We start from the raw sequence: 13,630 nt of genomic DNA, 5'->3' as shown, positions 1-13,630 counted from the left end.
ATTTGAGCTTATTTTGACATGTTTACTAATAACCATGTGATTTCGAAACATTTCCTGGCGTAGAAATGTCAAATAATTAGCTTCGGACAGATGTTAACAATTTAAACAATTTCAAAATCGAAAAATCATACAATTTTCCAATAAAGTTATCTCCCAAAGCGCAAAAAGTCAGTACTTTAATTTTTAGCAAATACAATAAGCATGAGTAGGAAACAAACCCCAAAGATTGTAACAAAAATATAACCAAGCTTGCTATTTGATGAAAACATTCGCGAAATGATGCGATTTGCTTTCGACAACGAATACGTTTTCACCCATCCTCGCTTTATTCAATCAACCTCCCATACGAGTAGCACACACACTCAATCCTGAATTGCCTGTTCAGCAATTTTTTGACGAAAATGGAACAGCAGAACTATTTCGGTAGCTTCGGTAATCGATTTTGCTGAGGCTCAGTACACCTGTAAAATTTACCGAACACGGTACTCCAAATTAAGTGTGCACGAACGGACTCAACACTGATCAGCATAGTTGACTCTTCCTTTTCGCCGTTGAGCCATTGCGTTCTAGCCAAGCATCTCTTTTCATCGCTTTCGATGCTTTTCGGCAGCTTATCGCGAAGCATCGTTGGCTGGAAGCTTTATTAGTATGGTATCGATACATGCGAATGTTGCTTCTGTGTGTGTGTCGAGCGTTCGTGCCGTAGCTTCGCAAACCAACCTATTCGGTATGGTTCGGCTGTTCGGGCGAGCGTGTAGCGGCACAGTCAGATGTGTGCAAAATCGTTTGTGATTTACATCATGTTCGTTTTGCCACCTCTTTGCTGCTGGTCATCGCTGATCAGTGCACAGTTCAATCGCACGCGATAAATATACAGTTGATGAGTTGTGATGAGCACTAGTGAGGTGATAATTTGCATCATTGAATATAACATAATTATAACAAACCATGATATTTAAAACTTATTGTGATATAATCATGTTTAACATCTTTGGTGTTTTAAAAAATTATAACTCAATTGTATCATATTATGTTACAATTGTTCAATAACACATTGTAAAATAATTTAGTTTTGATTCTTTGATATTCAGAACATGATGTTACACAATTGTATCAAAATATGATAGAAACTAGTTTTCTTGTAGCTAAAATTTATATCATATTGTGTTATAAGTTCGATCTGATTATAACAAAATAGGTTATTGTTTTTAATAGACCGGTGTATAGTCTAATCAGGTGTATAGTTAGTTTATAACACAATGAGTTATAGAAAAATTTCATAACATCATAACACAATGCGTTATAAAGTTGATATATTTTTCTAGTCGGGACGCTATACGAGCAGCCAACTTGTGACTTAGTTGAGGGGTCTTGCAAGTTCTCTCAAAATCAATGAAATTCGGAAAATATCGACGCAGTTCTTCTTATTGAGTCATATGCACGTGAAAAATAGCACTTTGAGCTAAAAAAATTTAATATTGTCCAATTTTGGAGAGCTTTGCCTCCCTACTACGTCACAAGTTTGGCGCCTATGGTAGCAATACATACTGTTTCAAATTTGGAGAGCTATATTTTGGTGTTTTGAGATATTTGATCTTTTTTAACAGTAATAGTAAAACTTGGGGCCAGTGTTCAGATTTTTGGAGTGTCACTCTGAAGAGGTGTTTTAGCTTAGTTTAGTTAGCTAAACTAAGACTGACTGCACATATCTATGGTTGCTACTCCATGACCCGAACCAATGAGAGTTGCACTATAAATCAACTGAATAGTGAATAATTGTCCGGAAGTGGTCAAGATTGTGACTGTGCACGCTTCAGAGGCTCCCTTTAACGGTACAATCACGGCGCCGGCCACGTCTTTGAAGTCAGGTTGGAAGAGGCAAGGAATGTTACTAGCAATATTTGTTGTGAAGGACCGCGTTTACCGCGCTTCGCTTCACACTAGAAGCAAACAATCGAGCACCCACGCCAGGTCAATGAAAAAATATTTCAAAAGAGTACATCACTGAAAAAAGAGTACAAACTATCACCTATGTTATTGAATCGCTACAAATAATATATTTTTTATTTTTCCCAAATCATTCCATCCTAGTTTTATGGTTTAAGGGAATCGAATACACTCTAAAATTATTATCCTTAAAATTACACGGAAAATAAAATTTTCTATGAAAAAAAATTTAAAATAAAAATAATTTAACAATAATCATAAAATTTCAAAATGTTTTCATCTCAAAAAATCCGTACCCCAAATGGTCGGCGTTAAGTCAGAGAGGACTACGCAATTTTTTGGGCAGGTAAAGATAAGCGAAGGAAATCGATATTTCTGAATTTTTCGACGTTTCTTTGATGTTGATGGGTCATTACATAAAAGATCTACAGTTTTTCATAAAATAACGCGCTTGATTTGATATCCCAAGTGCTGGCAGGAAATTTCCCCAAAATCATTGAAAATCAGATGGTCCGGTCTGACTTAACGCTGACCAAATAGGCTTCCAGGAAAAATATAAAACTGTGGGGATGTTCAAAAATAAAAATTAGAAAAATCAAAAACTGAAATTCACGAAATCGAGAATTAAAAAGAATCATCTTCCAAAACATGTTTAAATCGATTTTAGATGACGAAAAATGATATTTAGATCAAAATCAAAAATTTGGGTATTAGAGGGTTTTATTTTTGGAGTGTTTTGAACTTGATGGAAAGATTCAATAGAATCAAAACTTTTACGAATAGTTTGTTTAATACATATTTAGACAGCAAACTATTTGCAAAAGCATACCAAAATATTTGAAATTGTCAAGCAGTTTGAAAGTTAGCGGGCACTAGAACTACAACTTTGAGTAAATAGTAGAAAAAATATAAGAAATAAAAAAAATCTGATATTATGATTGATTTTGGAAAACAATTCTACAATTTTATTCAAAAATCGATTTTGAAAAGACTAATGCAAAAAAAAGAAAATTGATTGAAAATTGAGAAGTTTATGACACTTAAAGGGTTTTATATGTTGAGGTCTAGGTAATCATAGAACGTCCAGAACACAAAGAAGTTTAAAAGAATAAATTAATTGATACACCAGTTGCGTTAAATGATAATTATGGATATAATTTGGTGTCTGAATAGAAAGAATACTATTAACCCTCTAATACCCAAATTTGTGATTTTGATCTAAATATCATGCTAGCGGAGATTTTCGGCTTTAAGTCTCTGTGCTATCTTGAACGGATATTCGTTCAACACCTGATGTATCGGTCACATATTGTGCCTTTGGATCTGCAAAATGATTAGTTTAACATAGTTCTTGTTACATAAAGTCTACATAATATTACAGATGTAAATATGATTCTTTTAAACTTCTTTTTATTTGTGAATTTTAACTTAAGCTTATTCTTCACACTACTTTTACATTCGTGATTTTTCTGATTTTTATTTTTGAACATCTCTACACTTTAATACTTTTTAAGGCAGAACCACTTTGAGAATTTTTTATGATTGTTGAAATAATTTAATTTTTTTTTCATAAAAAAAGATTTTCCCTGTAATTTTAAGAAAAAAAATTTTAGCGTGTATTCATCTCCTTAAACTATTTTACTTAACTTGAATGAAGATAATATGTTAATTGTTGTGATTCATTACAAAAGAAACAATGTCATCTGAAAGGTGGCCAAAACATCAATTTTTCATACTAGAGACACACAAAAAAACATTTTGAGACATACAGAACAGTTCTAAATATCAGCCAAAAATATAAAAATTTGAATGCCCCAGGAAAAAACATATAAACACAAAAACTCTTAAACTTTACCCCGTTTAAAGGCGGGGCTGGGATTAGACCCAGGTAACCTATAAGCATTTAAATAAGCAGTATTTCAGTTTCAAAACTGCATTCCACCTACTTACTGCTATATAATAGCAGTTCGACTGCTAAGCTGCCCTAAATAAGCAATCGAACTGCTGCTTAACATCTGACAGCTGTTGCGTAGCATTTGAAATGCTCGATATATTTTGGATAATAAGCATGTGAACTGCTACTTTAATGCCACAGAACTGCTAGGAGAGACGAATGATGCGAAAAGTACAACACAACAACACGACAACAACGTTTCAATGTGGCATGGCTGTAGGACCGGCATCATTCGGGTATCCTTTTAGTCGTAGGTAACAAACGAAGGTAAAAAATGAAAGTAAAGAGGCCTTTTGCAAATAAATCTCCTCTGTTGCGTTTCCCAGGATGTATGTTAATTATCAGCACATGCCCGAGCACGGGGTTAAACGAAACAACTGCTGGTGTTGAGCTTCATATAGATCAAAAAATCAACGCACATTATCTGACCATCTTTAGCTTATACTGTAGCGCGGTTCTGTTACATCATCAACCCGAAGATCGAGGGATCGAATCCCGGTTTCGGAGAAATTAGCAAAAAAAACTAACAATCTTCCATAACGTGCCCCAAGTATCAAAAGTTGCCCAAGAAAGCGAGAGAAAAAAATAAGAAGAGAAAGGAAGGAGAATAGGTATGAAGCGGAAAAAATGAGCAGGGGAAAATTTTTGTTTTTATTTTTGACAATTTAAGGGACAGGAAGGTTAAACATTTAATCAGCCGTATATCGGGCCAAAACCTGCATTTAAGTAGCACTAATGGCGCATATACGGCAGATTGGCACTAAATAACCTGCTGTAAAGGCGCATGTAATGCTAAATAAATGCCGCTTTAACTGCTTATTGGTTACCTGGGGAGGGTTCATATGGAACAGTTTTTCATATCTTTGTTCAAGACGTTCTAAATTGTCCAGAAATTCAGTCCTTCCAATCTACAGGAGTAATTTTATTTGCTTTAGCAACAAATTGTATCATTGCATAATCTACTGTAAACTGTAACATCACGTATACACCTATTATGTATGACATTATGTATTATGTATGCATCATTTGGAATGGTCCACATTAATCCAACTACTTACAGAACTTTAGTTTTACACTCGAAACGGTAGTAATATCGGCTTCAGTAATGTTGTATTATCAACATTGATTACTGATACTATTGGAAGACTGTTTATATAATATATACTTTTGGAACATTCAGGATCTTCCAAGCCATAACTATCTATAACTGTCCATAAACCACGTAGACTAATTTTTGGCCATCTCAGAACTTTTTTTTTATCTAGTCCGTTTATTTTTGGGCTCAATCGCGTGTAACGGCGGAGCCGAAATTTATTTTACAGTTGATAGCTTTCTTAAGCTCTCAGAACTTTGACTTGTGTTTCAAATTTGTTTAATGTTTTTTAAACCATAGTGCATCGTCAAGGTCCGAGCAAATGCACACATGAAAAACCAGTTGCTATAAATCGACGATTATCACTGAAGTTGTCGCACGGAGTGGCTGGGGAGAAAATTGATGGGCTACCGCTCAAAAGTGAGTAGGATTTACGTGATCTCTCCCTGTGGTGCGTTGCGATGCAATGCGGATACTTACGATCTGATGCTGCTGCTGTTGCAGCGCGCATTTTCGCAGCAAGAAACAGGTGACATCAGAATCAATCCAATTGCTGCTGTGTAAATAGTTTAGGGAGCAGAGAAAGGCCGAGCGGCGGGGATAAATTATGAAATGTGGACAACTGCCCCCATAGAGCAGTGATTGAGCACTTTGGACATTTGCACAAAAATGTAACAGTGTTGCACGCACTTGCGCTCAACCGGACTCTGCTGATCGCACAGGTGGACCCATGCCGAGGAAGTGTCAACTTGATTGCAAATCCATTTGTAATGTGACATGTTTGATCGGTCGGTAAAGACTGATCGAACGGACGTTAAATTGTTATTTCAATTCATGAGGTTTAAATTGGTTTGTAACAGTGTTTCTCAACGAAAATTTCAGATTGACGAACACCAGTAATCTCACAGTATCTTAGTTACCGTTTTTGAAGTCTCAGTTGACATGTTCATGGTGTCTCTGTGGAGATTCACACAGAATTCGACTTAAGATCCTCGTAAAGTCAAACTCAAAGTTAAAACAAACTAGGAGTCCAGATTGCCACTGGCTGTTAATACACAAAAGACTTTAATTTGAGATTTCTGCAGAACCTTAGCAGATACTTATTTATTATTGCGTGGATTCCCTTTGAATCTCTGCACATACTCTCAGAATCTTTCTCGCAAACTCTCGGTCAGTATTCTCATAAACTTCCTGTCTAACATAGAATCTCTGATCTCAGTCTCACTGATTTTGAATCGAGGTTCTTACAGGATCTGCATGGAGATTATCACTGAACTTCGCTTGACATGATTCAAGAACTATTAGTCGATATTCTTATTTCGCTTAAACACTTTCTTGGTCGATGTGCCAGAGAAAACTGCATATATGACGTTTTCAGTGTGGTCGAATGTTTGCAAAGGCAATACACTAAACGAGAAGTTACGTTTTACGATTCGTTAAGCCTTTTTAACGACATAAGTATTTTCGAACTGGATGTGTTAAAAGGAGTCTAAAGAAATAATTATCAAATGCATTTAGCCACCGTAAGTATTCGCAATCGCCCTGATTGAAATATAAACCATCGAATAGCACTCTCGATTCTCGTTTTTAGAATCCGACTCAATGGGCCATTAAATAAATATGAGCCACAATAACGCTTTAACAGCTCGGTTCGAAACAACAGACCCCAATACCTAGCCCCCATCCCGAGATAGAGAGACCACCAGCTTTTATACGATTTGAAGCACGCTGCGAAATTATTGTTTATTACCCTATCGAAAACATAAACTATTCGCTTGGGCCAGGTGGAATGCTGCACTGTGCCTTGCTTCGCCGAGACTTGGTAGGTTAGGTTAGGTTAGGCATCTGGCTGGCAAGTTTCCCGTTTCGGAACCGGGTTCCAACCACGGCAAATGCGCATCAAACCGATCGCGCAGCGTCGCGCCAAGGATCGCCGCCGCGATGTGAAATAAAGAGATCAGCTCACATCACACAGATCATTCGCAGCAGGGTGGAGTGGCGAACAGTGGATCTAATTAGAGAAAAAATGGGTCAAATTCTATTGAACACTTATCTGAGCATTTTGGCTATTCATTACTAAACAAGCGAATAATGCAAATGCAAACAAAATTGTGGACAAAACGTCGAATGGCAAACGATCGATATTTTCTCTATTTTCTCTATGTGCTTTATCTTCTATTTACCTTGTCTTCCCCGTCTTCTCTGCTTTGTAAACTTTCATTATCTATGCTGTACCATCAGTCTTCTACGTTGTCTCTGTCTTCATTGATGTCTCTGTCCTCTTCACTACCATCTCTTTTCCTTGTTTTCTGTCTTCTACATCTTCTATCTTTACCTTTTCAATATTATTTCTCTTCTAAGTCTTCTCTGTTTTCCTTGTCTTTTTTGTGGTCTCTATATTTTTTGTCACCTTTATCTGTCTTTTCTGTATTTTCTGTGTTCTTTGTCTTCTCTGTTTTCTCTATCTTCTCTCTCTGCTTTGTCTTCTCTGTCTTCTATGTCTTCTCTGTCTTCTCTGACCTCTCTGTCTTCTCTTTTTTCACTATCTCCTCTGTCTTCTCTGTCTTATCTGTCCTCTCTGTCTTCTCTATTTTCACTATCTCCTCTGTCTTCTCTGTCTTCTATGTCTTCTCAGTCTTCTCTGTCTTCTCTGTCTTCTCTGTCTTCTCTGTCTTTTCTGTCTTCTCTGTCTTCTCTGTCTTCTCTGTCTTCTCTGTCTTCTCTGTCTTCTCTGTCTTCTCTGTCTTCTCTGTCTTCTCTGTCTTCTCTGTCTTCTCTGTCTTCTCTGTCTTCTCTGTCTTCTCTGTCTTCTCTGTCTTCTCTGTCTTCTCTGTCTTCTCTGTCTTCTCTGTCTTCTCTGTCTTCTCTGTCTTCTCTGTCTTCTCTGTGTTCTCTGTCATCTCTGTGTTCTCTGTCATCTCTGTCTTCTCTGTCTTTTCTTCTGACATTTTTGTCAAGTGATTTTTATGGTGGAAATTACCCACTGATACACTTTTATGAATCTGCAATTTCCAGGTGCATCGATCCGATGGACCTCACCAAATTGGCGAAATCGTTCTACTCCATTGCTCAACTCGAGCGCCGAGAGAGGATACATGGTCGGACGCATAAAACTGGAACTATTAATGCGATTAGGAGCGAAATTACATAATTTATGACCGTTTATGCCCTAATGTGGTGGGCGGATGTAGCGTTCGGAATGCATCATCCACCGCCATCACCATTACCATCCCCAACAGGTCGTGATGCGGGCTCAATTGGTTCTCTTCGGTCGGGGCTCGATCTTCGGGGGGGTAGGATGTCGGCCTACGTTTGCTACGTAGGTATGATTTACAGATCGGAAATGTGATTCTCGCGGCGCGATAAGTGGATGTTTTGCATGTAGGGTGCCTGTTCAGTTCGACAGCAGCCAAACTGAAGAAGCGTCTAGCAGTGGCGGCGACAGTTTGCACCACGAGAGCTCCGCCCATCCAACCAACGACGAACGAACGACGACGACGAAGCGAGTGCTGAACAGCAAAGCGGCGATAATAAAATTGACGACCGAACAGCGACCAGCGTCAGTATTATTTCATCCGTCGTCGAGACTACCACACAGCAGCGAAGCCGAAGCAAAGGCAGCTATAGCACGTGAAGACCGCATGAGACACAGACAACGAGCAGAGCCGACCGACGCGACGGTGCGCCAATAGCGTGATCGGCGCGTGGCCCCACCCTCGTGCGGGCTATAAATATAGTGCGCATCGTGGCAGCAGCATCAGTTTTCTGCGAACCACCGAAGAGTGTACATCAGAGCTAAGTGAAGAGAAGATGAATATAGCAGTTTAAGTAAATTCTCCTGTGTTTGTATCTAGTCATCGCGCTTCTGAAACATCCCCGATTCCACCAAAAGAGTTGTTCAGAAATAATTTTCCTAGAGTTATTCGGAGCAACGGAGTTGTTCGGAAATTGTTTTCCTCCACACAAACAGCCTTTATCAAGGCTCAAAGAGTTATCAGGTTGCTGCTAGAGGAGTCTAGTCCAGCTCAACCACCGGGGCTTCATGAGGCGAAGCCAGGCCAACGTCCGGCCATCATCCTGGGAAGGAACGCGAGGGTTCCTGCTCCCACCCGGCTCGGTTCCTGAGCGGAACGCGAGCACCACAACGTAGCCAGCGCAGATACAGTCCACTGCCATCCCATACATGGATTTGGTCCTTCGAGCCGGATGCTCGAGTGCGAGTGTCCGATTGTGTTATCGACGGTGATCGGTGGTTGGATCGGATGAGTGGTGATTGGAGGCAAACACGGAGAAGATAGTAAAGTGATTGAGAGACAAAGACAATAAGTGAACAAGTGACAGTTAGTGTGAACTATAACGAACAAGTGAAGTGAACTAAAGCAATACAGTGAAAATGAAGCACACGCCAATGAAGTCTTCCAAGATGGCCAGCTCTAGTGAAGAAGATCTGAGCACTCTTGTACTGTTGCGTGGCATGGCACAAGGTAACATCACGCGCATCAAGAACATCTTGACCCAAGCCCAAGCGGACCAGGCTGAGCTGCCTTCCGCTCAAGTGAAAGTGTACGTGAAGAAAGTGGAAGGTGCCTACAACGAGTACCATCAGCACCACCAGCAGATAGTGGCGATTCTTCCTTCGAACAAGAAGGAGGAACAGAACGAGAAGTTCCTGCAATTCGAGACGTTGCACGAAGAGGTGTCCATCATGCTCGAGACCCTTCTCGAGGCTCAAGCCGCACCACCTGCGGCGCAACAAGTGCAGCCACCGGCGAACCAACAACCGTTGGTCATCCAACAATCTCTTCCTCGTGCCATTCCCACCTTCGACGGGAGGTACGAGAATTGGGAACGGTTCAAGATCATGTTCCGTGATGCAGTCGACCGTACCAACGAAGCACCTCGAATCAAGCTGTATCACCTTGAGAAGGCCCTCGTCGGTGATGCGGCGGGAATCATAGACGTGAAGACGATTGCCGATGGAAACTACGCCCACGCCTGGGAGTTACTGGAGGAAAGGTTCGACGATCAGCGGCGAATGATCGACATCCATATTGCTGGACTGCTCGGAGTGAAGAAACTTTCGAAGGAGGATTTCGGTGAGTTGCGATCCTTGGTCGAGTCTACCACTAGTCACGTGGAAAACTTGAAGTTCCTTGACCAAGAGTTCACCGGCGTCTCTGAGCTCATTGTCGTCCACCTAATCGCACGTGCACTGGATCCTACCACGAAGAAGTTGTGGGAGTCGACGATAAAGCGAGGAGAACTCCCAAACTACGAAGATACCATACAGTTCCTGAAAGACCGCGTCTCAGTTCTGGAGAGATGCCGCGATACGGCTGAAGAAGCCAAGACACAGCGTACATCAGTGAAACCAGCTACGAGGAAGCAGGCGTTTCCCAATGCCAACGCAGCGACAGCTCCTTCATCAGCGGATCAGCGGTGCACCATTTGTGATGAAAGCCATGTGACGTACAAGTGCTCTGTGTTCAACGGCTTGAGTGTGAGTGATCGACTGGCCAAAGTCAAACAGAAGAACGTGTGCTACAACTGCTTGAGAAGTGGACATAGCGTGAAGAACTGCCCATCGAAGAAGTCGTGCTCCAAGTGCAACAAGCGGCACCACACCCTGCTCCATTTGGAAGCTGGTGCAATCTCGACGCAGCCTGCGAATGAAAATTCAGCGAATGGAGTTCCAGGATCAGCCCAACCAACGGCGTCGGCTGTCAGACAGCAGTCGGCCGAGAACCAGCCATCAGTGACAGCAGCGCATTCCAACAACCCGGTGAACCCAGCGAGCCAGGTGGTGTTGCTCACTGCCCTTGTCAACGTTATGGACCATCAACAGCGGCCTCGTGTGTGCAAAGCCCTGCTAGACTGCGGATCTCAGGTGAGTTTTATCTCCCAATCATTTGTCAATACTCTTGGTATTCAAGTGGAAGAAGTAAGTGTCCCGATAACAGGCATAGGCAGTGTAAGGTCGAATCAGCGTTGGAGATGAGCTTCAGTTCCATCGTTCTCTGGTCGAATAGGCAAGTTGTATTGGCATGGTTACACAAACCGCTTGGCAATCTCCAAACCTTCGTCCGCCACAGAGTTACAGAGATCACATCGAATACTAGTCACGTTTGGAAATATGTTCGCACGGATCAGAACCCCGCCGATACTGTATCTCGAGGACAGTCTGCAAGAGAGTTAGCTAACAACGAGCAATGGTGGAATGGTCCTCAGTTTTTGTGCTTCGTGGATTACCCAGAAGAGCGGCCACAGTCACTCCAAGATTGCGAAATTCCCGAACTCAGGGTTGAGCTAGCTGCACTGTCGGTCATGAACTACGAGGAATTCCCTGTGTTGACAAAGTTTGTTTCGTTCCGGAAATGCCAACGGATTGTTGCCTACATGCTACGCTTCATTTCGAACGCTCGAAAGAAGCAGGCCGACCGAGTGATGTCCCGGTATCTTACTATTCCTGAACTACGGGCGGCATCAAATTTGATCGTTGGAGCCATTCAGCATCAGGAGTTTGCCAAGGAGATCGAGTGTGTACGAGCAGACGAACCCAACCATCGTCTGAACAATTTGAAACCATTTCTCGACGAGGATTTACTGCGAGTTGGAGGTAGGCTTGGTCAGTCTCAGCTTCCATTCGGAGTGAAACACCAGCTAATATTACCAAGCAACAACCCCATCGTGCACGGTTTGATAAGCGACGTCCATCGAGAGAATCACCATGCCGGAAACTCCATGGTACAATACCTTTTGCGACAACATTTCTGGTTGATCAACGCGAGATCGACAATTCGAAAGGTGCTGAGAACCTGCGTTACCTGCTTCAGGACGAATCCTACCACAATTGATCAGCAAATGGGAGACCTACCATCGTATCGGATTAACCCAGCGCCAGTCTTCGAGAGGGTTGGGCTTGACTTTGCCGGACCAATCTACGTCAAGCAGTCAGTTCGAAAGGCGACTCCGGTAAAGAGCTACATCTGTGTCTTCATCTGCATGGTGACAAAGGCCATGCATCTGGAAGCCGTGGAAGATCTGTCCACAGACTCGTTCCTTGCGGCTTTTCAACGATTCGTGTCCAGACGAGGATATCCGAAGGAAGTCTTCTCCGATAACGGGACCAATTTCATCGGAGCAAGGTCAGCACTGCAGGAGCTCTATCGGTTATTCAAGGAGGAGACGACCCAGAACAAGATCTTCGCGTATTGCCAAGCAAAGCAGATCGTTTGGAAGACCATTCCCCCAAATGCGCCACACTTCGGAGGTCTTTGGGAGGCCGGTGTGAAAAGTGTTAAAACAGTGCTCAAAAGGGTTTACCAATCCACCTCCCTAACACTCTCCGGACTATCCACCCTGTTGTGCCAGATTGAAGCAATCCTCAACTCGAGACCACTTTATTCCCAATCTAACAATCCGACGGAACCTGAAGCGTTGACCCCTGGACATTTTATTGCCAACCGTCCACTATTAGCAATTCCCGAACCGTCTGTAGTAGGTATCCCGACCAATCGTTTGTCCCACTGGCAGCACATACAACAGCTTCGCGAACACTTCTGGAAACGATGGTCGAGAGAGTATCTCACCGAATTACAAGTGCGAGGCAAATGGACCAAACAGAAGGTAAACATCCAACCGGGAATGGTTGTTCTCCTGAAGGATGACAATTTGCCCCCACAGTGCTGGAATCTGGGCCGGGTAGAAAGGGTACACCCGGTAAGCCGATAACCTGGTAAGAGTGGTAGACGTTCGAACGAAGACTGGTACATTTAGACGACCTATACATAAGCTTGCGCCTTTGCCTATTTTGGACAATGATCCAAATTTCCAAACTTCCACTTTTTGCCGGGGGGAGAATGTTCAGTTCGACAGCAGCCAAACTGAAGAAGCGTCTAGCAGTGGCGGCGACAGTTTGCACCACGAGAGCTCCGCCCATCCAACCAACGACGAACGAACGACGACGACGAAGCGAGTGCTGAACAGCAAAGCGGCGATAATAAAATTGACGACCGAACAGCGACCAGCGTCAGTATTATTTCATCCGTCGTCGAGACTACCACACAGCAGCGAAGCCGAAGCAAAGGCAGCTATAGCACGTGAAGACCGCATGAGACACAGACAACGAGCAGAGCCGACCGACGCGACGGTGCGCCAATAGCGTGATCGGCGCGTGGCCCCACCCTCGTGCGGGCTATAAATATAGTGCGCATCGTGGCAGCAGCATCAGTTTTCTGCGAACCACCGAAGAGTGTACATCAGAGCTAAGTGAAGAGAAGATGAATATAGCAGTTTAAGTAAATTCTCCTGTGTTTGTATCTAGTCATCGCGCTTCTGAAACATCCCCGATTCCACCAAAAGAGTTGTTCAGAAATATTTTTCCTAGAGTTATTCGGAGCAACGGAGTTGTTCGGAAATTGTTTTCCTCCACACAAACAGCCTTTATCAAGGCTCAAAGAGTTATCAGGTTGCTGCTAGAGGAGTCTAGTCCAGCTCAACCACCGGGGCTTCATGAGGCGAAGCCAGGCCAACGTCCGGCCATCATCCTGGGAAGGAACGCGAGGGTTCCTGCTCCCACCCGGCTCGGTTCCTGAGCGGAACGCGAGCACCACAACGTAGCCAGCGCAGATACAGTC

At 42.6% G+C, this 13,630-nt stretch overlaps 2 protein-coding genes across 4 annotated transcripts in view; both read left to right on the top strand.

Annotated features, from left to right (window-relative positions):
* LOC109408340 (protein cortex) overlaps window positions 1–13,630 on the top strand; it is a 218,900-nt gene that overhangs the window by 73,342 nt on the left and 131,928 nt on the right. The window lies entirely within an intron of this gene.
* LOC134289528 (uncharacterized) lies at window positions 8,390–13,155 on the top strand. Its single transcript, XM_062855452.1, has 3 exons — window positions 8,390–10,881; window positions 11,421–12,713; window positions 12,853–13,155. Exons 1-3 carry the CDS (start codon window positions 9,388–9,390, stop codon window positions 13,153–13,155), a joined length of 3,090 nt encoding a protein of 1,029 aa, XP_062711436.1. The 5' UTR covers window positions 8,390–9,387.

This window comes from Aedes albopictus, chromosome 3 (assembly GCF_035046485.1).
Source record: "Aedes albopictus strain Foshan chromosome 3, AalbF5, whole genome shotgun sequence".
NCBI classification, from domain to species: Eukaryota; Metazoa; Arthropoda; class Insecta; order Diptera; family Culicidae; genus Aedes; species Aedes albopictus.
The sequence above is the reverse complement of the archived record's forward strand: the minus strand, read 5'-3'. Positions and strand labels throughout refer to the sequence as shown.